Source organism: Anopheles merus, unplaced genomic scaffold (genome assembly GCF_017562075.2).
Source record: "Anopheles merus strain MAF unplaced genomic scaffold, AmerM5.1 LNR4000776, whole genome shotgun sequence".
NCBI classification, from domain to species: Eukaryota; Metazoa; Arthropoda; class Insecta; order Diptera; family Culicidae; genus Anopheles; species Anopheles merus.
The window spans coordinates 1-27447 of record NW_024428356.1 but is presented as its reverse complement, the minus strand read 5'-3'; the positions used below and the strand labels follow the sequence as shown (position 1 = coordinate 27447).

The 27447-nt window shown below is 45.0% G+C and overlaps 1 protein-coding gene across 1 annotated transcript; it reads left to right on the top strand.

Annotated features, from left to right (window-relative positions):
* LOC121603026 (protein artichoke-like) lies at positions 1 to 22840 on the top strand. The gene is given in 5 exon segments (XM_041931761.1): positions 1 to 13; positions 16 to 112; positions 16060 to 16170; positions 16886 to 20177; positions 22601 to 22840. Coding segments are annotated over 5 exon segments (3708 nt in total). The 3' UTR covers positions 22796 to 22840.
* The last annotated feature ends 4607 nt before the right edge of the window (positions 22841 to 27447 follow it).

Sequence of the window (27447 nt, the reverse complement as noted above, 5' to 3'; positions counted from 1 at the left end):
ATGTCACGCACCTTCATCACAACGTGGACGACGAAACGTTCCAGGGGTTGCGGCTCGAGTCGCTCAAGCTGGTAGACAACAAAATACAGGACATTTCGGAAAAGAGCTTCAAGTAAGTAAACACACATCCACACACATGCACTGGTTACGTTTTAGTACACATTGTACCAGAGCACAGGATCGTTCGAACGTACGACCGTACGCCCTAAACCTCTAGCAAGCAGTAGCGACGAACTGTGCTTCCGGGGTTTCCGGGTGCTTTCAAAAGGGGCGAAGCAAAGCGTAGCGAGCGAAAGGGACGTGGTGCAACGGAATGAAATATTGAAAAAAACTAAAACGATGCCGGATAAAACGTTGGCTGACCATTCGTCATCCCTCATCGTCCGGGTGATAATTGAAAGCAGAAGTACGACAACCTTGCCAGGCGAGTTTTTCCCCGCAGACTCAGTGTGCCGCAGCAATGCCATACCCGGGCGCTGCGGACGGAATCATTCTTCGCAAACGCTCACACACAAAACGGGCAGGTTATAATGAGTGTGTGCGCCTGCACAGGTGGGGTCCTGCCCCATCCGGTGTTCCAGTCATGCCCCTGCCGAGTGTGGGAAAATTACAGCGAAGCACAGCACAGACCCTCCCGGTGCCGGACAGGTATGATTGATGATGGGCCACACGCCGAGTGCTGGAGCACGCCACCAACGTCCCAGTAACGAATCTTGGTACGAGCCTTGCCCTTCCCTGTGCAATCTCTGCAACACCTCACTCCTGCCCAGCCTGGAGCTGTGGAACTGTTTTTCACGCTTTAACGTTTCGCTGCAGCAGGAGCGAAAGCATGAACCACTGCACAGCATATCCACGGGTCCACGTGAAGGGCACGTTTATGAGCTACCCAGTGGTGGTAGTGGTAGTGCGAGAAGGATATGCTCTTTCACCACCACCACCACCGTGGTGTAATACGAATACAAAAACACTTCTCTATGGCGAGCAATCGATTACGTGGAGCGCAAAGCAGATGGAAAACGTAGAACCGAAGAAAAAAAATCACCCAAGGAATGCATGAATGAATGAACAGCAGCTACCGGTTGATGGCAACAACCGCAAATCTCCATACACAAATAGAAACACACACAAATACACTCAGAAGTGTGGAAAAGCCTTGACACAGGCAAGCAAAATTTCAATCGTTAGTTTATAATGATTTTCCCGCCACCGTTGTCGCCGAGCGGAGCTGCGTACCGCTTTGATTTAGGGGAAAGCGGATACCGACGGGAAGAAACGTTACGTCTGGCTCGCTCGAAACGTACAAAGAAAACTGGGCGCCCAGGTAAGCATGCCAGCCCATGGCAGAGCGAAAAGGAAGAAGGCCCAAGGATGCCGGAATCGCTTTGCGACGGCGGTTCATGAGAGTTATGAATAGGATGTAAATTTAAATTAAGCTTCGGCGGTATTTTGTACCGCGACGAATCACGATGAAACGACGGAATGTGCTTTATTTGCGCTGGCAGATGATTTATAATGTGCGTCTTGGCGGTGCTTGCGTCTTGGGCGATTGTTCTGCGTCTTCCCTTCCCGTACAATTTCTCTGTTTGACTCGCACTGTTCGCAATGAGCCATCAATTAGCGGGATAATAAATTAAGGGTGGAGTAGTTTTGAAGCCGCTCTCTCGTGAAGCGCTTTGGGTAGCAGAAACACTTATCAAAACCGTTTGCACGAAACGGATGATGGAGCGTTTTATTTTTTTGTAAATTGGCAAGCTGTACAGTATCGATTTTTGTTCCGAAACAGAAACAATTTTGAAGCACACAAAAGTATGGCTCCAATTTGGCCGTTAATACTTTGTATCACAGTGAAGCGTGCAGCCACCAGGTTCGAGAAGCAAACAGGGATTTCAACAGTTTATTTCCCATCGATTAAAGCCGATTCTGCTGAACCGTTCATTGGCTTCTAAATGGCTGTTTAGCACAAAACCCTATTTGAAAACTATTATAGCACGTTCAATCGTAGACAACTATCAAGAATGCACTGGAGCAACTTGGAGCAGAACGGGCGCTGCATAAACATAAGAGCTCGAGCCAGCGTGCCATATAGTGCGATTTATTCGCCCACACAAACCACACAAACCACCATCGTCCATACGCGTCTGTACGTTCTACGACTCTGCAAAGAAGCAGCAGCAGCAGCAGCAGCAGCAGGAAGCGCTTGAGAAAAGTTTTATGCCATAAGAGATTAGCAATATTCGTGTTGAATCGTTCCGCCACCGTTTCGTATGTGCGCAGTTCGTCGTTGCAGCGCCGGAAACTGTCACTCGGTACGTATGCTGGCCATGTCCCGGACGAGATAAAACGTGAATTGAAGTGGAAAAAGAAGAAGAAGAAGAAGAAGTTGGAAAATGGTGGAGAAAAAAACATCTGCAAACACTCACTCACTCACTCACTAGCATCCACACATAAGCACGGGCGCGCCCGTACAGCAGTCACTCCCGGCAGCGCTGCCAGTTCGTTCTCCGTAAATGCTTCAAAGTGTTTGCGGAGCAAAATTGGACTGAAGTTCTGCTGTACAACTGCGCACACAAGTAATGCTCAAGATAGTAGTTGCTCGTTGATCCCACGGCATTCCCCGCTTTGGCACAAGACAACGAGCTGTTGGGTGGCCGAGGGCGACAATGTCTTTGGATGATGCATTTTGGAGCCGATGTCGTGTGTTTGAGCGTGTGTGTGTGCGTGTATATATCTGTGTGAGCTGGTTCGCAAATGAAGCTAACCTACTGAAATGCATCTTTAGCACTTTCTGCATTAAGTTTTATGATTTAAAAGCAAAACATTGGTACTCAGAGTCTCAGCAATACTCAGAGCCGGTGCTTCTTACCGGTGTAGGTACGGATCATAGAGAAGCTTGGAATCGGGGGTTTGGAATTGAGTTATGTATGTTATGTTTTATTTTAAGTAAGCTCTCTAAATGGTATCATGTACGGTAACAGATTGAATTTCGGATTCGTGGGAGCACCCTCGACTAGGACAATGCGAGATAACCCCAATGGATGGGGTGTTAGTAGTACCCACTAGAGATGTGAACTTTTTGCCGAATGTGTTAAAAGTGTCTGGAGGTACTTTTCTACATGGATATGTTGGTGCAACAAATCAGAGCAGTAAACTAGTTTTGTCATATTTTACTGATTTTATCTGAACTGAACGCTTACCATTTTAACCTAGTTACCAAGTTTTTGTAATTCATTGTCTACTATTGAAGCCCTTTCCGTTTTAAGTTCGTAAGCTGTCAGTTGTTTGGATTGTATAGCAGTTTTCAAGCAGCTATCTAAGTGGGTATAATATACAGGTGGGCTTGTCCCAAGGTTTATGTGTTTAGAAGACTGATTTTTATTGCTTCTGCTTCCGAATGAAGATTTTTAAAGTGTTTTGTGTATTTTTCAAGCTATCAGAACCTGTTTTAGCAACCGTTTTCACTGGTACTGTTAAAAAGTGACACTCAAATTTGGTGATAAAAAACATGATATGAGACCACCTGGACTACATACACTTTGATTCTAGTGTCCACCTGATCTCTTTAATGCACCTTAGGATAAATGAAAGCACCACCTTGTTTTGCCATTTTTCGAGTAGATCTAGCTTTGAGGCTGAAATAATCTAGACTGAAAATCGCAGGCGAGTTTTATGTGTGGGTTTGTATAGAGTGTTGACATGATTTCAGCCTCCAACTGTCAAACTCCACGTTAAAAAGCTGACTAGAATCGTAACGTTGTGTGTTTTTTGTTATAAAATACTGTACTAATGCTATCATATTTAACCTTTAAGTTGGCAACCGGATACCCGGGTATTTGTTTAACTTTAAACTGAAATAATTTTTTATTCATTGCTTTTATTGACCTGAAATTTTCCGTAGCCTCCCAACTTTTAATTTCTGATTTTTTGGTGCATAAGTTGTAATTTTAAACAGCCTGTAAGTATTTTATTTTGATTTTTGTTTAACTCTACCACGTAAGTTGGCAACCAGCATACCAGAGTATTCCATACATTTTGTATGGAGAATGACGTTTCTCTTCTTCCTCTTTTCGTGTTGTGCTTATTTTCGAGTCAAATTCAAGCGATTCCAAATTTCAATTTGACCGTTATTTTTATAATTAAATGAAAAAACTTTATGAATAAATGAAATAGAAGAGAATATATGATCGGCAGTACTTGCTTACAGCATTAAAATATAGAAAGCATTGTTTACCTATGAAAATCTTTAATTTTTTGCATCAAAACGTATTTAAAATTAATATTTAGATATGGGAAAACTTTATGTCTTAGATATATTCCATGTAATTTGTTTTTTTTTTAGTTTAACCTTTTCTAAACTACAAAAAGAAGCGAATCGTTCTCAAACGTTCATAAAAATTTTGAGGAAGCTCTCATTGTTCGACATAAGTGACTGTTGGTGCATTATGATATATTGCTGGGCAGGTGATTGTAAAACACTACAAAATATCCCTTAAATTCAGCGAATTGTTCATTAAGATCATAGAAATGAAAAAAAAAATACAAAAATTTCAAGTTTTATTTAATTTGATAGCTTAGTTTTTCGCTCCTCTTGCGCTTTGTTTTGAGCTCTTTATTTATCATTTGTATTTATCCCTTATCAATACTGGCCATTTCTCAGTTTCTGTCTTTTGGTACCTGAACAAGGAAATGAGTATATTGTTTAATTAATTTTGTGGTGCCAGCTTGTAAAATAATTCACTTCATCTTTTATCATAGAAAATATATCAACTTTATTTAAATACCACCAAGACCAAATCCAGCAAATTGCTTGGTGTATACCACTACCGCACGTTACCCTATCTTGCTAATGTTGCCACTCTACACACAGAACCACTTACGGTAAAATCGTACATTACCGCACAAGCGTGATTCCGATTTGCACCGAACGCAGCACAGAAGCTTAGTCTATTGTGTTGATACGTACTACGATTACGGACCGGAAATGGAGATGGAGAGTGCAAATGACTTTACCAGGATTTTTGTGTGCATCGTACGCTGTGCTAATTTCAAACTGCTTGACGTGATTATTTTTGACGCAGCAGTCACTAACTTTGTCAAACTGTCACGGCAATGTACATGACTTACATGCACCGCTAATGCACTCGATCCATTTGTGCAATGCACGGTCGAGGTCGGGTCAAGGGGGAGGTTGCATATTCTTAATGCACTCTGCTCCCGGAAAGGTTTTGGCGTCCGCGGAAGGATTTCTTCTGCCCGCGTTTTGTACCGCGTTCGCCCACACGTACGTTATGCTTCGCACTGTACAGTGCGCAAGGAAAGCTAATACTTTGTAGTAAGGAACCAACGCGTGTGTGCAGTGTTAGTGTACCAGTAGAGCTACCGACCAGAACAGCCACGGTACGAGTTTGGCCGGGGCCAAGGAACATCATACACCAGAAACACAAACACTTCCGGCCCACGTCATGGCGGGCTACTTCCGTTTCGCTGTGGGTTGCTCACACACATTCACACACACATACACATACATACATACACACTACCGCCGAGTGGCAAACCGCACGTTTCGTTGGTTTGGTTCTACCCTTCTTGTTTGAGACCGCATAGAAAGGGCCGGAAAAATCAAAGTAAATGCATCGTAAACCATAAATGTACCGCTCGAACCAACCGGAGCGTTAGGAGGTGATCGAGGAGCAGAGGAAACAACCTTTTCAATGCATTAGAAGAATTTTCAATCCAACCCACATATTAAGAAAGTAGAACAAAAAATGGGCAAAAATAAGGGCACTGTTGAATTTATTGAATAAGGAGACAACCACAAAAATCGTTTGGATTTATATAAATAGTTGGAAAATTACGAAAATCATTTTTGTGATAAGTAGTCCATTGCAAGTTGATAGAAGTAAAAACTAAAGTTACATAAATTATAACTTAAAAAAAAATGTCTATAATAATACTGGTTTATTTACAATCAGTATAACGAACATATAATAAATAAACATTTATTTGCTCAAAGAACTAAAGTAAAAGCCACACCGTTGACCCCCATCGAGAGCCCTGCTCGACCGGTAGTCTATTACACACTGCTTGCTTGGATGCACTCTGCACACAGTTAGCAATCCTCGCTAGCGTGTGCGTCATAGTGTGCATGAGCGCCTTTCGTTTCCAGAATGTCGACCAGCAACAGTCTAACTGTCGCAGCAAGTCCCCGACCCAGCACGTCTGCCCACAACATATATGAACCGAAAATAATCAAATAGCTATAATTTAAATTTACGTAAAATTCATTATCTTCAACGATCTTCATGGAACAAATTAGAAATGAAAAGCATTCCGTTATAATACTTTCAATAAGCTCTGTTCAAACCGCACTCTTATAGGAATGCTAAACTTTTCATATGAAGGACTTGGATGATAAGGTGAATTTAGCTACACTTTTGGTAGAATCATCAGCTCCCACAAAACGTGTAATTTATATACTGTATTCGTGAAAAAGCGTCATTGGAAAGCTGAAAAATCAAGCCTAATTTTTAAAATTACTGGAAATAAATTTTTTTTCCAACGAATAAAAACAGAGGATGGGAACAAAAAAAAACAAGTGAAATTCAATCCACCTGAAGAAATGTTTCTCTGAACAGATAAATAAAACAAAACACGACAAGCTTATACAACATATGGAACAAATTTCACAAAAGTGCGTCTCACTTCTCAAAGGATTTTTTACAGTTTGAACATAAACTCAATTTATATAAGCGACAGCGAAACTAATTCCCTAATGATCAAACAAAATATTTACGAAACGTAAAAAAGGAATGTATCTTAGAAAACAAGGCAGCAAGTCATGTGCAAAGAAATAAAACAGCCCCATAACCAAGCAATGGAAAACAATGATGCTGCATTAGAAGCGAACGCTCTCTGCATCGGGATCAAGCTTAATGCCAGTTGAGACGTTACATCGTCCCGCATGCATGGATCCCTTGTGCAAAGGCAACGAAAAATGGATTTTCGTTGTCGATTGCCACTGCCCCCGATGCCTGCGATGCAATGGGAACAACCCCTAGCTGGAAACAGCTGGGGCGCGGCAAGACGCCACAGTCCACCCCCTCGCTTCGAATGCCAAACGTTTCTATTTTTCGTTGGCATTAATACGAATCACGTCGAGTCGATCGAAGAACACACCATGTAAACCTGGCTAGAGCGGCACGCAAGGATAGAATCCAATCCGCAACAAAAGCGCACACCCCATCAAGCCGATCGAGGACCAAGTGCCATCCCAGCCCCGGCTAAACCCGAAAGGGCACGACAACAAGGAAAAACCTCGTATAAATCTTATCTCCGCGAGGCAATCGAAGTTTCTTTTCAATTGTAAAGCAATAAAGATGTACAATCTCTGATTTCTGGTGCAGCAGGACCCTCCTTGCCTGCGACTGCGAGTGGCACGAATTCGAACGCTGCCGGACGGCCCCCCACACTACTCGGAGATTGCATGTCACGGCGTGGGGGTGCCTGGCGGGGAGATGATGAACTTTTTCCGTTGTTATGGGCCGTTCGTTTTGCACGGGGCGTTTTATTTTCTGCCCTCGGAAAATGTGCGGCATTCAGGGCATCCGAGCGCGTTCTAGGAGCCGTGTTCGAAAATTGAAATATAAAAAAAAAATAGACGAGGCAAATTTTGCAAACTCACAGAGCGCACACAACCTCACAGTCTGCACCAAAAAAAAAAAAAGGGGGGGGAGGGAAGGAATGCATTTTTCCCTGCACAAAAGTCCATTTTCTTCTTCTCATATTTTTCATCTCTCCGTGCGCATGGTCTGACGCAGTTAGCTTCACTCAAGTGAATCGAAACAAAATTGTACCTCGGCACTTACGGGTGCGGCATGGCATGGCAAATGGGAATCAAGGAAAGGCGTTACCAGCCAGCCAACCAGCCAGCCAGCTAGCCACCCAGCAGCAAGAGCGAAACAGTCAAAGAGCCTGGAATGCCTCCAGGAGCACAAATAACGGAAAGAGTAAATCAAGGAACACTCGACACGGTAGAGTGAAAACAACGGGGAGGAAACACTGCAAAGGGAGAGCGGGCAAGCAAAAAAAAAAAAAAAAAGGGAAAAGGCAGCACCTCGTCGTGGTCAAAAAGTTCCTGATAGCATCTCCAAAGTGCAAGGCCTTTGTGTGACGAAGTTGTTGATGTTCGCTGTGAGTACGCTCCAAACGTACGCCATGCATGCGCACCGGAAACGAACTTTTCGATGACCCGTTTGCGGGCCGGGCCGGAGACGGGGAACAGAGGGACGCATTGCTTTAAAGGGTTTAAAGGTCCTGTTCACCCCTTGCTACATCCTCTAGTGTCATAGAAAGTGCAATAGTAGTAGTAGTAGTGGTAGTGTTTCATCTCAAACTTTCCACAAATGATACGGTCAATAGTTTTCATGGTTGAAGGGGATTGAATAAGATTTGTAATATTCTATCAAGTACACAGACAAGTGCAGGCAGCCGCACGTTGGATTGGAGTGCTCTGTTTACTGCGTACCGTGGGAGGGACTTTCTCATTGTAGACAATGTAGAACTCTCGGCAGCACTCGGTGTGATTAGTAATGCACTGTTTGCCATCGGAATGAAAGGAACACGGCTTGAGAGATTAAATTCCGTGCTGCAAAAAAACGCCTGACACTATTTGGATAAAGGACTGTGTGCGATTTTGTTGTTTAACCTGCATTACTGCATTTCAACCTGGAAGCTATGTTTACAGAATAAGTTAGAAGCGATGCAAACACTTTTGGATATTATGTTTGTTTTAAAACTGTTTCTGCATGCAATTACCAAAAAAGGGTTTGCTTTTTGCGTTTGTGGATTGTTAATTACCAAATAGTTTCTACAATTATTATTGGTTATCAAAACCAAATGTTGCAAATTATACTCAAAGTTTCCTCTTTTGTTAAACAGTGACCAGAGTTTTTATGATTTATTAAAACGCCTGGGCGTTGGCATCCTGATTCCAGGAAATAACACAACTTGCCTTATTAAATATGTAATATGCAACAGTTCCGCTTAGTGTCTGCGTAATGTTCCTGAAGTTTAGCCAACAGTCAAAATTGCCATTTTTCTTCACCTAGACACAAACAAACCCATGCAGAATACAAAGCTTTGGAAGATTCTCGGAACTATCTTTCCAGGAAGCTTCCGTTCACCAGCTCTTTGAGTAGCAATAACAGTGGAGCGTCTGACTCTTGCAATGTTTACTCCACAAGACCGAAAACGGTTTAGGTAAACGTCCGTAGCAATTTTCGGAAAGGAAACTCATTGTTTGATAGGGTTTCCTTTGTTTCATCGCAGTTTGAACCAGAGCGAGTAATGTTTGCCAAGACCCCCAAAACTAATCTTACCGGTGCTATTGAATATTCTTTGCATTTCTTGGAACTGGATTTGGTTCAAAATGGAACCGTATTGAAAGACTAAGATGGTAAATATGTAGACGAAGCCTTGTTTCCTTTTGCAGAATACAAGTGAACAGATTCATAATAACTCTTTCCATTGTCCATTTTTTTTTTATTGATTTCACTTCCAGAATACGATGAACGTTAGAAAATTATTGCTTTGTTCAGTTAAAGTGTTATTTACGATACCTTTGACTTATGTTGCCAGTCGGAGAAGTCGGTGAATACAATACATTTAAGCTCCTCGTCTCTAATTATTCCCAAGGAAGACTGATGCCAAAATGAGCGTGCGGTTCAGTACAATCTAGCGTGCAAAGTTAGTTAGTTTTAGTGCGAAGTTAGTAAGGTTTATTCTGGAAAATAATGTCTTAAGTTTATCTGCACAGTCAGTTCCCGAATTAAGTGTTTTTTACAATAACAATGTGGAACAATTTACTTCAAAAACTGTCAAATATAAACTATATTGCTTTTTGAAATAAATTAAATCCTTAAATCTGAAAAACCATACCATCGATTTGTGCGGGTATTTGGGTAAAGTGGATAGCTTGGGAACGCTTTCACCGTGTAAGTTGGAAACCGATTGTAAATTTTTGGTCAAATGAAGGTAACTAACATCCAATTTGTGTATTTATGCAATCGCCAATTCATAACAATGAATAAAATTCACCCAAATTTCCAAGTTGCGGCTATTCATCGATATTTTTCAAATTAACAATATACAAACATGAACTTCAAAAGCACTAAATCCATTTATTTCTGCATTCAACTGAGCTATTTTATAGAAAAGCCATAGCTAGTCAAAAAAGCAGAGCAAAATATGCTCATGTCTAAGAAACCTAGCCAGCAGAATTGATTCCCGAGCTCGTCTAGCCGTTCCACTGACTGCGCGTTTTCCCGAAAGACGAAAGCTTCGGTCTGTTTCAATTTGTCGGTCGTCGATTGTCAATTTACAATCGCTTTTAGCTCGTTTATGCTTTGCTGGTACAAAAACACAGGCATGGAAACCGAACGAACCCCTCCACGATAGCACACGACCGTCCCCCGAATTGGCATTCGTGGGACGGAAAATCGTTCCATCACGATGTTTAAGGTATGCGACAGTAGCAGCAGGCAAAGCGAGCGCCCACGGAAATCCGTTCACGCTTTGGGGATAAAGCGGGATTTTTTTGCCGTTCTGGGCTTCTTCGTAACTCACACACAGACACACAGCCACACACACACACTCAGCCAAAGAGCGAATGATAAATTCCATAGACGGATCGGCGAACAAATCGGTCGGCCAGTTGGCCGTTCCGACTGTGCTGGGGTGTCGTTCCGTTCGGGGCTCAACATTCCGCCCATACACGTCTTAAACTATGCCGACCGGGTTTCCTCGAGCAGTCCAGGTGCTGGCACGGTGTGGCGCAGGAGGCGGAGGCCATAATATCAAACATAGTTGATCTTCGGTCCGAAGCTGGCCCAACCGCAGCGCCGATGCGGGCTGGCCAATTTGGCCACAGCTCACCGACCCGAGCCTTTTTCGTGAGGGGTGGAGGCGAAGGCGATATCAAATAAAGGAGATTTAAAATACAATTTAAATTTGCATAAAAACCATGAATAGATATGATGGCATATATTATGCGATGCTTTCTTTTCCCGGACGTTTCGCCGGCGCTGCTGCTGAGGAAGAGGAATGTACACATGCCACACGTCCGAGGGGCACCATGAAGTGCCGTGGAACCATGGAGTATGACACAATGCTTCCGATGCTTCCTTGGCGGTGCCGCCACGTTCGCCCATTCCTGATCCTGCATGATGCGGTGTGTTACTTTTCGAGCGGAAAATATTCCCAGCACAAAAGGGCACTCGGATAGGGATAGGGCCGGGAGCTGGCGGGCTGTTTTCCGCCTGCTTTTACGATGATGCCCTGGATAGGCTTGACCGACCGGCTTTCTGCTGACTCGTCGTACAGCGAGCCTCAGAGGGGCATCGTTACGGGGCTTTGCCATAACTTGCAGCAAAACATTTTTGCCCGCCTTTTTTTTGCTGCTACATGACAATGATCCTCCAACGATCCAGAACATACTGGCAGGACCTCTTCTTACGAAGAAGCCCAACCCGTCTTTAGTCGCAAGTTGCATCGCAATCATGATGCTACGGTTCGAGCACAGCGGATCGGGGCGCATTCCCTGGTGCCTTTGGCGGGCACTGCATTTCCATTACAAGAATGGCAGGCCGATGAAAATTCCATCGCAAAGTGCACTATGACAAACGACAATGACAACGATGACGATGTCGACGCCACCGACAGGCTGTGTACTGTATGACGCAGCAGCAGCAGCAGCAGCAGCAGACGGGCGCTCTCCAGAGACACACCAGAAGACGGCGGTACAGCCACGAAAGTCAAATCGTTTCCACCGGATCGTTCGCACTCTGCCTTAACGCTAACGCTTAAGCTTTGCCTCCGTTTTGCTGTGTGATGGGTGCTTGGGAAAAAGAAGGCCCCCTATGCATTGTGCAAAAGATCGAACGGAAATCTCGCACTGCCAGCCCGACTAAAACAGGACCGGCAGGAGTGGGAGAACGCCGTTCAGAACGATACACCAGGAGCGTATGTGCTGCTGCCGCTGGCAGTGGAAAAATCCGTACAATCGAAAATGACGCATCGTTTCGCCGCCTGACTGGTACGGCAATCGGCAACCGATTCGGCAGCTTAACGAACGTCACTTTGATTGTCGGGTGTCACTTTGCACACGGTGCCAGATTGCCACTGCCGAACCGTTCCCCCTATCGAGAAGTGGAATCCGGGAAATCCAAACGAATCGGTGGAAGAATTAAAACTGATTTACTGAAGCGAACCGGTACCGGTCGAGACCGATTGTGGTAAGTTGATAAATTAGACAAAACCTTCGCACCCCGGATCGCTTGGATCCGCATCCGGGATGGTGGGCATGCGAGTGTGCCCCACTGGTGTCAGCCATCTCACAGCCAGCTCACGAGAGAGCGACGTGACGAATCGAGAATGGCAACCGATGGTTGTCAATGAGCTTTTTCTGTCACCGGTGACGTGATAAATTTGCAAAAGCAAGTGACATGTTTGCACTGATTAAAAATTTATCGCATTCAACGTCGAACAACAGCGTAATGGAGCTAACTTGGAGCGAAAACATTAGTAGCTGGCAAAATGGTTTTAAAATATTAGCAATTACAAATTCCCAAAATATCGGGTTTTTTTTGTTTTGTAACAAATTTCTTTGTTTTATGAATAATTAATAAAACTAATTTTACAAACTACCTGATTTTGTGGACAATCTGTGGTAACTAAATGAGCAAAAAAAAAACATATTCAAACAACGTCATACAACATGCAAAGTACTGCAAGCCTGCACAACTGTAGCCTTTCAATGTTTCCGGCCCAAACGCCTAACGATTGAAAATTGTATGTGTATGTATGTGTTTGCTTAGTAAATGGAAAATGTTTGCTGTTTTCCGCCTGCTTTTACGATGATGCCCTGGATAGGCTTGACCGACCGGCTTTCTGCTGACTCGTCGTACAGCGAGCCTCAGAGGGGCATCGTTACGGGGCTTTGCCATAACTTGCAGCAAAACATTTTTGCCCGCCTTTTTTTTGCTGCTACATGACAATGATCCTCCAACGATCCAGAACATACTGGCAGGACCTCTTCTTACGAAGAAGCCCAACCCGTCTTTAGTCGCAAGTTGCATCGCAATCATGATGCTACGGTTCGAGCACAGCGGATCGGGGCGCATTCCCTGGTGCCTTTGGCGGGCACTGCATTTCCATTACAAGAATGGCAGGCCGATGAAAATTCCATCGCAAAGTGCACTATGACAAACGACAATGACAACGATGACGATGTCGACGCCACCGACAGGCTGTGTACTGTATGACGCAGCAGCAGCAGCAGCAGCAGCAGACGGGCGCTCTCCAGAGACACACCAGAAGACGGCGGTACAGCCACGAAAGTCAAATCGTTTCCACCGGATCGTTCGCACTCTGCCTTAACGCTAACGCTTAAGCTTTGCCTCCGTTTTGCTGTGTGATGGGTGCTTGGGAAAAAGAAGGCCCCCTATGCATTGTGCAAAAGATCGAACGGAAATCTCGCACTGCCAGCCGAATCGAATCGAGAATGGCAACCGATGGTTGTCAATGAGCTTTTTCTGTCACCGGTGACGTGATAAATTTGCAAAAGCAAGTGACATGTTTGCACTGATTAAAAATTTATCGCATTCAACGTCGAACAACAGCGTAATGGAGCTAACTTGGAGCGAAAACATTAGTAGCTGGCAAAATGGTTTTAAAATATTAGCAATTACAAATTCCCAAAATATCGGGTTTTTTTGTTTTGTAACAAATTTCTTTGTTTTATGAATAATTAATAAAACTAATTTTACAAACTACCTGATTTTGTGGACAATCTGTGGTAACTAAATGAGCAAAAAAAAAACATATTCAAACAACGTCATACAACATGCAAAGTACTGCAAGCCTGCACAACTGTAGCCTTTCAATGTTTCCGGCCCAAACGCCTAACGATTGAAAATTGTATGTGTATGTATGTGTTTGCTTAGTAAATGGAAAATTTATAGCCCGTTCCGTTCGAAAACGGCCCCCCTTAATTTTGGAACATTCCAACCACACAAACATACCCCCTGTTACATGCTACAGTCACACGACGGACAGAAGATGCCGCCGTGCACCGGAGAGCGAGATGTAAAATATTAATAATTCACCTCGCCGGCACAGAGGTCTGCACTTCAGGTCTGCACTTAACCGATCCGGTGTTCGATGTTCGCCCATCAATGTGCAGGAAAACAACGAAATTCCACATTGTAAAGGATGCAGACGAGCAGAGTGGTTGGGAAAATCGTTGTGAACAGAGCAGTGAAAAAAGGGTCCGAGTTTGGGCAGGAGCAGGATGATGGTATGGTTTTGTGTTATTAGTACATCAGAGCAGTGTCTGTGCCGGTGTTTGATCCACATTTGTCCCACAAAGTTTGTCCACACAGGCTCGGATGTTTTTCGTCCCGTAGAGAATCATTGTTCTTGCACTTCTACCATGGTAACAGAGCAGAGAGAAGAAAAAAAACGACTCATCCGTGTACGGTTTGATTCGAAAGCCACTCATGCAGATGAGATACCTTGTTGTTGCGGTGTCTGTGTGTGTCTGTGTGTACAAGCAAGGCTTTCGGCTACGGATGTCGAAAATATCGTGCAGTTTTGTGCTTTATGCACAATTTTACAGCGAATTTGTGGTACCGTTCAACACATCATTCATGGAATTTAATGTTGGATGGTTTGTATTTATCGCAACAAAGAAAGGGATTCAAATCGACGATCACAATTAATGCCCAGAGAACGAAGCATCCAGTGGTAATTATGACTTCTCGTAGGAAAAGCTACGACGTATGTACAGTTCCTTATTAAACCTCGCTTGTATGGACGATTTTTGGAAATTGTATTATTGGTTTGTGTAACATGACACTTCCAACTCCGATGCACAAACATCCCACAAAGTTACCTCACAAATGATGAGTGGTCCGCTCAAACCAGAAACATGTTCTCTACCATTCTGTGTAAAACCAGCAATCAAGTGGCATTGCTCTAATTTTGCCCACTCCCAATTCACTCGATTCCCGGCAATTTACTGATACCGTCTACAGTGCGCTAAACCGAACCCGAAACTCCTCTTCTCCTAAATCTCCACCAGATAGGGCTGATTTTTCTAAACTTATCCCTCTGTCTCATCACGCTCATACAGTCGAGCCTTCGACCCATCGACTTTCGAACATTGTTCGTGCTGCACGAACACAGTTTGAGGCTCTATGTCTATTTCCGTCCTATCCCTACCGGGCACTACCAAGCATCGAAACAGCGACCATCGGCTAATACCATCAAATGCTAGGCTATTGAATTAGCTTCATCTTCTTATCGGCCGGCCCGCATCAACATGTTTTTGCTGCCAAAGCCCACGGGCCAAGACAAAATTCCAGCCCCAGCCCCTCCCAGTAACTGGTCAAGGTGTATGTAGCGGCTGAGGTCAACGGAGGATATAACTGCTAACGGCTAAACGGTCCTGGCCCAGTCCACTCAGAGATGTGTCCGGGATAAGAGAGAGAGAGAGAGAGAGAGAGAGAGAGAGAGAAGAGAAAAAAAAACATTGCCCAGCTATCGCCAGCAGTGAAAAGCCGAGAATGCATACAGTCAAACAAATGGATTGGGAAATTTGATTTCGTCCGGTAGGAAAAACAATTTCCAATTTAGTTTCGTTTCGTGCACCATGACCCGCTCGCACTCTTCCGGGCGGTTGCCTTTGCGGGCCGCTCGGAAGCTGAGGGCAAACGGTGTTTTACCCGGAACATCGGAAAACGGTGGAAACGAAATAAAAGAAACAACAGCTGGTTGACAGCCGGTGGACGGTTGCAGCTGTTTCGATCGATTCCGCAGGGCCCGCGGGCAGGCAGCCAGGCAGGATGCAAATACTTTAGGCGAATGAGTCTACTTCTATCGTGCACCGCATGTTAGTTTATGTGCACACCGTATTGCTGCTGTCTACCTTCATCCTGCCGTCGGACAACCAATTTAAATCCTTTCTTTTTTTTTGCTTCCGTATCTATCTCTCTTTTCCCACAGCTTCATGCAGCATTCGCTGGTGTCACTGGATCTGTCCGACAATCAGTTACAGGGACTACCGCTGGATTCACTAAAAAATGTCCACACGTTAAGCCGATTAGTAGCTCAGCGGTAAGTATGGGCGTGCTTGGTTGGGATACGTTTTGGGAGTGAAAATAGCGCTGCGGTTTATCGCAGCTTCAATTCTTTTGGTTTGCGTTGGATTTGTGCGAAGGCGTTATAAAGTTTTTTTTTGTTGTTCACTGCAGTACTTTTTCCCCTCAAACCTGGTCAACGCAAGTTGCGTTTAAAACCAACACCAATCTTACACCATTTCTGAAGTTACGGCGCACAAAGCGCTTTTGGGCCTTTATTATTTCCGTGTGAACGAATTTGTTTGCACGCCAAACAGAAGCTGCTTGAATGTATTTTTTTTTTTTTTTTGGACGCTTCGATTGACTGTGGGTGGCTCTTGGGAATCAATCAAATTGAAATTAAGGTACCTCTTAAGAACCATTTCGATGGTAGCATTTATTTTCACAAAGAAACTGTTTGCCCACAATTTCAATAGAATGATTGAATGTCAAGAATGTTTACTAGAACAACATCGTTCACACTGCAGTGAAGTTTGATTGATTGTTGAGGTTCTTTTTTTATTTTTGTTGAGAAGATGATCCTTCGCGTATTTGCAAACAATTCACGTTAAAATCAACTCTGCCGAAACATGCTGATGAAGGCTGGAATATTTGAATGCTAAACTAATTTTACATCCAACGTTACTAGGAACTGACAATGCACAGCGCCGTCTAATGATTTCTTTTTTCCCGAATCATTATCCCCAAAACAGAAACAATATCCACCATCTCGATGGGAACTGGGGCGGGCTGGCGGACTCGCTGCGCAGCCTGCACATTTCGGGCAACTCCATCTCCGAGGTATCGTTCTACACACACGACGAGAAGCGTCAGAACCATACGGCACCGAACTCGCAGGCATCGATTATCAACGCGAAGCAGTTCTCGCAATACCCGCCCGGTACGGCAGGGATGGGGCAGCAGCAGCAGCAGCAGCAGCAACAACCCGGTGCCACGGCGCTCAACGGGCTGCAGCAACAGGGCATCAAACCGTTCGCCAAGCTGAAAAAGCTCGTCTGGCTCGATATCAGCTCGAACCGTATCGCGCACATCAGCCCGAACACGTTCCCCAAGTCGCTGGTAACGATCGATCTTTCCAAGAACATTCTTTCCCAATTCCCGACCGCCTTCCTCGAGCATCTGCACGATCTGCGCGTGCTGTCGCTGAAGGATAATCTGATAGCGAAGCTGGACGGTAGCCCCGACCCGCCCGGCCCCACCCGGATACGGCTCGAGAAGCTCGACCTTAGCCTGAACCTGGTGGAGGAACTGCCACCCCTGCTGTTCAACGGCAGCGTGCGTATAAAGGCAATTAATTTTGATAAAAATTTCATCCGCCACCTCGAGGCCGACACATTCCAGGGGCTGAACATCGTGCACATGGTGCTGGCATTTAACTTCATCGAGTCGATTGACGATGGTGCGTTCGGTTCGCTGGAAAACAGCTTGGAGTATTTGGATCTGGAGCGCAATCGGTTGACGGTGGTGCCGGCCGCCATTGGGCGATTGAATCGGTTGCGCTATCTTTACTTAACGTCGAACGAGCTGACGCACATTCCCGATCAGCCCGAGGCACTGCTGCCCACTACGCTGAAGGTGCTGTCGTTGAGCGGGAATAACTTTACCGCCATTCCGGTGGACGCTCTTTCGAACTGTACCGAGCTGTCGTACCTTAACATGGGCTACAACAAGATCGCAGACATCGAGGAGAATGCATTTGCTGGATGGGGCTCGAACTTGCAGACGCTGCTGCTGCGCAACAACAAGATCACGAGCCTCAACTATGGTGCGTTCAATGGGCTGGATACGATCAAAGAGATCAGTCTCAGCTTTAACGACATCCACTACGTCCATCCGAATGTGTTTGATAATGTTTCCTCGACGCTTAAGATTCTGGAGCTTTCGTTCGGTATTTACCGTGAGGAGTATCCGGGCGAAGCGTTGGCCGTGCTGACTGAACTAATGTGGCTCGGGTTGGACAATAACAATCTGAAGACGCTGCCGGACGGTGCACTCTCAACGTTGGGACAGCTAACGTACGTCAATTTGGCGTTCAATCGAATCGTTGCCATACCGCGATGGCTCTTCCGGTCGGACATTCATCGAAACTTGGTGGAGATTGATCTTTCGTTCAACCAGCTCGAAGACTTGCCGAGCGCAACCTTCGACAGTTTGGAGCTAATACAGATTATCAATCTATCGTCGAACAAACTGCGCACGATGCAGAAGAACGCACTGCACGATCTGCCGTACCTGACGTACGTGGATCTGTCCTACAATGCGCTGCAAAATATAAGCGAAGGAGCGTTTAGCTATCTACCCAGCCTGCTGAGCGTGGACCTGATGCATAACGAGCTGGCCACACTGTCGCTGAAAGTGTTTCGCCAAGTGTCGAACGCAACCACTCCGATGCGGCTGAACATTAGCAGTAACGCGATCGAGTTTCTGGATGGAGACGTTAACTCACTGCTTTATGTGTACTCGCTGGATGCCAGCCACAACCAGCTGCAGGACACGACCGTGTTTCGTGCGTTGGCTTTTTCGCTCCGGATACTCTACCTGAACTGGAACAACTTCACCACGCTCGGCAACCATGCGTTCGGGGACCTGCAGATACTGGAAATACTGAACCTGGCGCACAACAACATCAGCTCACTGCGGCGGCGCAGCTTTGCCGGGCTGATGAACCTGCAGGAGTTCGATCTGAGTCACAATCGCATCGAAAGCTTGCAGATTGAGCAGTTTTCACCGCTGAAAAAGTTGCGCCTGCTGCGCCTCAACAACAATCGATTGCGTACGATACCGCGCGATACGTTCCTGAATACGCGCATCGAGTTTTTGGACCTCTCGAACAATCAGTTTGTGGCGTGGCAGGCAACGGCATTCGCGGACATTGGGTTCACGCTGCGTTCAATACAGTTCGACAACAATTTGCTGGAGTTCCTAGATCCGTACATGTTTACCAGCACACAGTTCTTGTTGGAGCTAAATCTGGCTGGAAATTTGATAAAGCTCATCCCCGATAATGCGTTTGCAAATCTGAACAATTTGACAGTGCTGGATCTGAGCTACAACCAGCTAATGCCCGTGAACTTCCGCGAGCTGTTCGTGAATGTGCCGCGCCTGCGGGTGTTGAGCATCCGGTCGACGGGGATCTATCGACTGCCGACTCTGGCGCTGCCCCAGCTCGCCTCGCTGGACGTTAGCAACAACAACCTGCAGGAGATTGACTCTCAGGAGGAGCTGTTTTTCCTTCGCGAGCTGCACATACAGGAGAACAAAGTCAACAACATCTCGAACCTGCTGCGCAATCTACCCCCTGCCCTGCGCGTGCTAGACATCTCGCGTAATCCGATCCGCAAGATCTCGTTTCACGATTTTGCACTTTCTCGCCGGCTCGAGGAGCTGTTCATCGAGGACATAAAAATCGTGAACCCGGACATCTTCATCAAGCTGCACAATCTGAAAAAGTTGCGCATCAGCGCACAGCACAACTTCAGTGAGCTGGTGTCGAAGTTGCGCGGTCTGCAGGAGCTGTACGTCACCATCTACGACGAACATCTGGGCGATGGGCTGTTTACGTCGCGCATGCACGCCAACACGAAGCTAAACGTGGTGGAAATTACGGGCCGCAGGTTGGTGTCCATCTCGAGCAATGCCTTCCAGGGGTTGGCCCGGAATCACGATCTGAAGCTGCGGATACGCAACACCATGGTGAACGATTTGCCGCCGGGCGTGTTCTACGCGCTGAAGTACATCCCCCGGCTGAGCATCGATCTGTCGGACAATCTGCTGGCGGCGCTCGCACCGGACAGCTTCTACCCGAACGCCAGCTCGTGGGATGCGGTGGGGACGCGCAGCGTCATCGGCGGGCTGGACGTGTCGAACAATCCGCTGCAGTGCGAGTGCGGGTTGGTGTGGCTGGGGCACTGGTTGCGGCGCTGGTTGCGCGAGACGGCGCAAGTCAACTTGATTCCTAAGGACGAAATGAAGCAGATGATTCGTGTAAGTAATAGAGCATTTTGGTACAACTTTTGAAATAGTTTTCTTACTCGTATTTTGGCTGTCGTAATTTAAGCTGGTGAGGTTCTACGTAAATTAAATCTCCAGTTATCAGCAAGTCTTCATTTCTTCGAAGCACTGCAATCTATAAATAATCTCTTTGATCAATCGAAATCAAAATCAGCGAGATTTCGTTCATGTTCTACAACAGAGGTAAACTTTTGATTATTAGCTCTACGCTTCGCTCCAAAGAAATAAAACCACAGTCGGAACTTCCAGAACCCAAAACTTCGTATTCCTGGAACTGTGCCAAAGCCAAGCCACTATTCACCCACTCCGCAAGGACCCTTTGCATCTGTAGCGAGTTGATTAATTACAGCGTTGGCTGGTTCTTCAATCATCTGCAGCGCTGGGGCGAGCACTGCCCCGCGATAAGGCAAATCGATATGACGTGCTGTTTCTTTCCACCCCATGCTCTGGTGTCTGGTTGCACTGTGATAACAAAAAAAACATACAGCTCTAACGACTCACACAGTCTCACTCCGGCGCGCCAAGCCAATCGTTGTATTTTGTCGTAATTACGCCGTTCAGCACAAAACACAACATCAGACCAAACTGGGTGCACGGCAACGGGGAAATGGGTGGGGGGGAGAAGAAAAAGCGCTTGCAAAATGTAAAGCTAATCTGGCGCCACACTTTGTGTTTTTGTTCGGATAGAACCAGTACCACCGGTGCCGTTTCGCTCCCCCTGTCTGCGCACCATTCACTCTTTTATTCTGGAAGTTGATTAATACGAAACGACATCCATAATTTATGCTTCCCGCTTCCGTGTAGTGATGCTTTTGCGCTGGTGCCATTTTATTTTGATGATGCGTTTTGTGCTTTATTTTTCGAGCTTTCAAAGAATCGTTTTTGCGGGAAAGTTCGCCCTGTCGCCGCAGCAGCTAGTTAGCATTGTGGTTATATTGCTTTCCCCCATTTTTTGTAGTTGTTACCGCTAGTGGTGGTGATGATGCTTGTGGTTGCAAGTGTTTTATTAATGAAGACGCTAGTAAACAGCGCCGGATGTTGGCTGAAGTCGCTTAACAACACCGTACCGTGACGTGACGAAAGCTGTGGGTGAATAATTGTTGCAAAGCTCTCCGTTTCCGAAATGACACCGAACGATTGGAGCAACAATGTTGGCAAATGTTTATGCTGCTGATGCAATTGTTTAACTTATTTGATGCGATTTCATTGTTCTTGTTGACGTTTGACGATGTTTTATTATGTGAGTGTGTGAAATTCGCCCATTGCTTGTAAGTTACTTTGCATTGAAACTGAACTTCGGTTCAACATCTTCCGTTGAGTTTTCACACTCAACCCCTGAAAAGGAAAATCTTGATAGCAGCTGAAAAGGAAATTGTTGTTCATCTTTGTTGCTACCGTGCTCCTAAATGGATGTTGGTGTGTATGTACTACAAGTCTAGTTTTTGGCACACCCATCCCAGCTGTAGACACACTCCGGGAGCAATGTGTTTCGTACACAAAACTTGCCGGAAGCTTTTCGACATCCAAACCAACGTGCTAACAGCTGTTATACTATTTGTGAGTATGTGATACAGAACGCAACCGTTGACATACGTTATGATGCTAAAATTAGGCACCTCTTAGGTCAGCTGCATAGTCCCGCTTGTTTCGTCCGCACTCGTTTAAATGTATACCACGTTAGTGCTCCACGATCACTCTCACCCTGTCTTTAGCCGGGTCGCTCTTGGATTGGAGCGTTGCTCTTTTTCCGAACAGCACCAAACAGTGGCCAAGATTGCTGCCTCCGCTAGCTCGAATGCTTTTAGCAAAAGTTTTCCATTCCCATTCACCCGGTGCAATCGTCCCGCACTGTTTCCATCGTCCAGCTGTTTTTCGCCAACGCATTAGGCAAAGCATGTGAGCGTCGTTGGAAAGTTTGTCCAACTCTCACACACAATACGACGACAACATTTGCACGGCTTGTTTACCTTTTGCTTCGGAGTCGAAGTTCTGTCCAAGAACTTCTGGCTGGCGACCTGGCTCCCTGCTAATTCCCTGCTGTTGTCAAAGCAAAGCTAAGGTTGATGTCTTATCGACGGCAATGGCACAGGTAGGATAGGAACAGAAAGGGAACAGGTTCACAAGAGTTCGACAGAAGAGTTTTGGGAAGTTAAACTTTCATTGACTCTTCACCAAAAACATCATTTTGTTTGCGTTCCCACGGTTCACAAGTCATTAAATTTAAAACTTATTTTACTCCGAGATTGAAAAGGGTTAAATGGGAGTTTGTTACATTTCGTTTTGAGGTGAATCGAACTGACACTTTTCTTGGAAGCTTATAGTTAATATGTAAAGCAGTTGTTTCAGATGTTGCGATGTACTAACGTTCCATTTTTCTCTTCCTGTTCCGTTTCAAGCGAGCTAAAAGGAGTACCTGCACGGATCCGCTCACCGGGAAGCGCCTGCCGTTCCTGGAGATCTTCCCCGAGGATCTGCTGTGCCACGCCAGTGCCCTGAGTAGTTTAGCGTTGAAGTTGCGCTTTCGGTTTATGTTGCTGTGTCTCAACATGCTGCTAGTGGTGTTGCACAAATCACGAACGTTGGTACTGTAATTTCGGTTCGGCTGACAGTATCAAAAAGCGCTTCATCCCCCATCCCGGACATCCGCACATCCCTTTGTAACAGCACGGAATACACTCCCTCCTCTCCATTCCCCTGGCTCATCACTATCTTCCCGCGGCAACATGTGTACGCGTAGTGCCAACGCGCCAAGGAGTAGGTAAGCATCGGTTAAGAACTGTCCTTATTGGCTCCCTGCTAAGCCAATCTAAGGCTCACTAATGTTTGCCATCGGATGGGCGAATGTGCTGAAGCAGCACCGACGCCATCCGGCAGCAACAACAACAACGTTCACTCATTTTAAGCATTTTTTATCGTCCCACTGGAGGTACATGATTGTACATAGTAGTAGAATTGTAAATTATAGACAACAAAGTAAAAAAACGCCCGTTTTGTACGAAGTACACATTTCCAACACGTCACGCATATAGGAAGCCAAAAATCAACAAATCATAAAACAAAACCCCAACTGATGCGTGCGTGACGGAGAGTGACAGACAGCAATATAGAACATGAAGGAAAAAAAAATATTAAGAAAAACAAATTGTCCTACGAACTAAGCACAGATAAATGGCAGCAGTAGGGTACGAAAAAACAAACAAACAAGGAAACCTCCCCGCAATGTGTAAAATGTGTAAATTGAGCAAAACGAACCTAGGTAAGAGAGCGCAGTATCTCACACGTTTTGATGAATTCCGATAGTAAGATATTAACACACAAAAAAAGTGCAACAAGCAGACGAAGAAACCCATCCAATCAAAAACCACATTCCATCACGATTGTAGGAGCTTTAGTGTAGGATATTAAGTTTTCGGGCACCAGTTTTGCACTCGAGTGAGAAAGGAAGGTAATGGTACCTTCAAATTGAACCAATCGGAGGCTTAAAGTAGCAAGTTTATGAATGCGAAGGACACGATGTATTGAAATCTCTTTACCTTTAATTATATTACTAACATAATTTATGAATTTAATTTGCTTTTCGTTCAATGTTTAAGCATTGATTGAAGCTACGGCCCGCTTAAACCTCTTCCAATGCACACCTGTGCGAAACGGTTACAATGCGCAGTTATCGGTAGATAAACATTCTACCTATATGCTCACCGCAGCGAATAATGCCATTGTAAGGAAAGTGCTTTCACTTCACAAACAGGCCATAACAGTACATACAAACGGTTGAATGGTTCAGCCATACCCACGGGTGAGTGAGTGGGTGGGCAAAAAAAAAGCGCCAACAACCTGTCAAATGAATTTGATAAGCCGACACGTTTCGCCCCGTCAATCAGCTAACAATGATGGCCCGATGACCTCGCCGTTCTGACCAGAAGAATTGCACCCGTAGTGCACTCACGCTAGCACCCACATCCTGTCCCCCCCAATACCCCCTGCGGCGCGATAATGTGTGTCGGATCACAGCGAAATGACATAATTATGCAATTTTCAGTCCAATTACGAAAACACACAAACGGGACACAAACCTCGCTCCCCTCAAAGCTTTCCCATTTCTTTCCTTGTCGTACGGGGAGCAGGACGCTCGGAATGGGACCGGGAGTTTTGCACAGTTCGTGCACACGTGGATAAAGAGAGAGAGAGAGAGACAGAGACAGCCAGACAGAGAGAGATAGCAGCATCGGGGGAAGGATTCCATTGATTGATATTCATAATGATCACACAATTATTATCACCACTGTGTGTACGATTATAATAATGCCGGCCGCACAGCCGCACGGCCGTGGCTTTTATCCGGGGGTATGGGCTGAGATGTTAATTAATTTGCCATTGCTTCCGAGCCGCTCGCGTTCACTTTACTGCCATTTTGTGCCGTAGAAGCGCGCTGTATATGGGACTGTTTTGCTGTAGATTACTGTTTTTTGTTCTTGTTGTTTCGGTGAGTCTACTAAGCAATGATAATTAACTTTGATTTAACTGCTAATTGAATACTATAATAGATTGTTGCATTTTTTAAGGTTTCTAAAAGCCACATAGATTCAATGACAGTATGGAAGTGAAGATGACCATTTAATGTAATGTGGGTGTCTGAAGAATTAACACGTTGAAATGGTATGTGTTATGCTCCAAACCAGAAATAATTCATTTCCTCAGTGAAAAAATAATTCTTTACCACCAAATTAAACTCTCTTAACAACCAGGATTCCAAAAATTTGTTCCTAACTTCACACGCAAAAATATGGAGAAAAAAGAAACAATAATTATAAAAAGGATTTGAAAGTAGAGATGATAATATCATTTAATTTTTATGAATCAATCAATTAATATGAAGTCGCAATAGAGATTTTAATCATTGATTCACTCTTTACAGATCTATGCAAAACAATGCATTTAAAACATCGCTATCTGAGGCTCAAAGTCTCTTTACAATTAAATATAAAAGAAAATCAAACATCCTTTCAACATTGCTCTTTTGGTACCTAACTTTCTAAATCTCTGTACCACATAACGATTGGACTAATAATTCATTTTTTTTTTGCATCCAAATCACTCACTCTAACTCCAATCACTCACAATAACTAACTAATTCTCTGCTCTTACTAGGGACTCGTTTTTGTTTGTTGGGTTCTTCCCTAATAAGTTCTGATAAAAGGCGGAATGTTTGAGCCATAAAAACAGAATCAAAAGTGAATAGAATCACATTTACTCTTCGTGCTGAGTTGAAACTATATATTCGCTTGCACGATTCAACTCACACGCTCTCTATTTAGTGTGCACATCTCTGTTTGAAAGAGTTTAATTTGCTAAAGCTCATATTTTTCGGGTACAAAACAAGACTGGCTAGAAGATCTTCATATTCTAGCGTGGTTTAAAAATTGAAATATAAAGAAACCAATTATTTCTTTTTTTTATTTACACATAACAAGTTACATTTAGCGATTATTCAATCCATGATTACAATTTCCTATTTCAGAATAAATCCTTTTTTTTTAGTACACACAATGGCCGAAGACTCTGTTACGAAAGTTTTCTAGACATTTCCTTAATTAGTATTCATAGCATTTGCCAAAACGTGTCCTCCCTGTCCACCTAAATTGAATGATGAGCTCCCAAGGCTGATTGGACCATTATTTCGCCTATTACACTGTCACCACATCACATCACTTTCGCCTAACAATGATTGATGGTGCAGCTCGCCCATTCTTCAGATTGTTGTCACCAATCTGATACTTATTTAATTTATCAAGCAAACTTGCAGCCCTTTTTTATCGCGACGTTTGCCGCCCCTCCCCAACACGGACACGAACGCGCCACACCTTATTCACACATCGTTGTGCGGTGTTGCGGTATGATCCCCCAATTGACAGCGGCGTTTAGCGGCACATAATTTCATAAACTTCATACCTATCAAACTTCCTATTTACTTCCGTCGTGCACGTTTTCCTCATATGTGTGTGTGTGTGTGTGTGTTGCAGTGAGTATAATTAAATTTCGAAAATGGATTTTCCATCCATTATGAAAGGCCCCGGAACGGCGTCGTGTTTACCGTTGCGTAGGGCACCGAAATTATGGCGCAGCACACAAGAAGAAGAAAAAAAACGCTTCTCCACACAGTCCCAGGTACTCGAGCACTCGAGATGCTGCGACGCGGGAAGGGGTGAAAGTGTCCGTGCACCCGTAGTGGAGTGGGAATTGTTTTATAATGATGAATAATGTGTTCGCTTCCTTCCTCTTCGAACCCAACGGTTTGCGGTTTCAAATGGCAAAGAAAAACACTTTTCCATCCATCAATCAGCGGCGGCGCGTGGTGTTTCCGTGTGGCGTCCCGTTTATGGCGGGCGTCCTTTAAGAATTCGATCATGCGTAAGACACACCACCACACACACCCCATCGATATGAGCTTTGTCGGTGTCAGGTTGAACCGAGCTTGGCTTTACGCACGCGCAACAACGAAGGAAAATGAAGGAAAACCCAAAACATGCAAAGCCTAAAATCGTGCAAACCATAATCATTTTTCAACGTTTCAACCCGACCGGGCCACGTACCGCGTTGGCGGATGATTGTACTTTCATTTTCTTCCGATTTTGCACGGTGATGTTGACAGTCACAGGGGGGGGGGGGGGGGGGAGGTTCTTTTTTTCCTTTCGCCCTTCGCTTCACCGTTCCATTGCTGTCAACCGTGTGGCATGGCGTCACATTTCTGATTAATACAAATCACCGACAAATTTCTCAATTGATAAACTTCACGTTTGCGTCAGACGACAGCCTGTATGTGTGTGTGTGTGTGTGTGTGTGTGTGTGTGTGTGTGTGTGTGTGTCTGCCCCAAATGCTATCGCACATTTGCCGCGAATGCGAAATGGCACACCAGCCACGCCATTGGTACGGGGTAAATTTGCCCCACGCCACGTACGGTTTGCATGTGTGAAGGCTGTGTGATGTGACAATGACAGGTGATGGGTTTCCGGTGGCGGTTGAAGGCTAAATGTGGTGTGGTATGAAAATGGGCGCAAAAGAAAAAGTGGTAAATCTCCAATATGAACCACTTCCTGTCGGTGGGGGGAACATCGAGGGGAAACTGCTCCGAACCAACGCGCGGTCTAGACTCGAGGTTTGGCTGTTTGGTTTTACCTTTTTTTTGTTCTCCAAACGGAGGCCAGCGCCTGTCAGGAGGGTTGGCGTCGATCATTTCATTCGTCG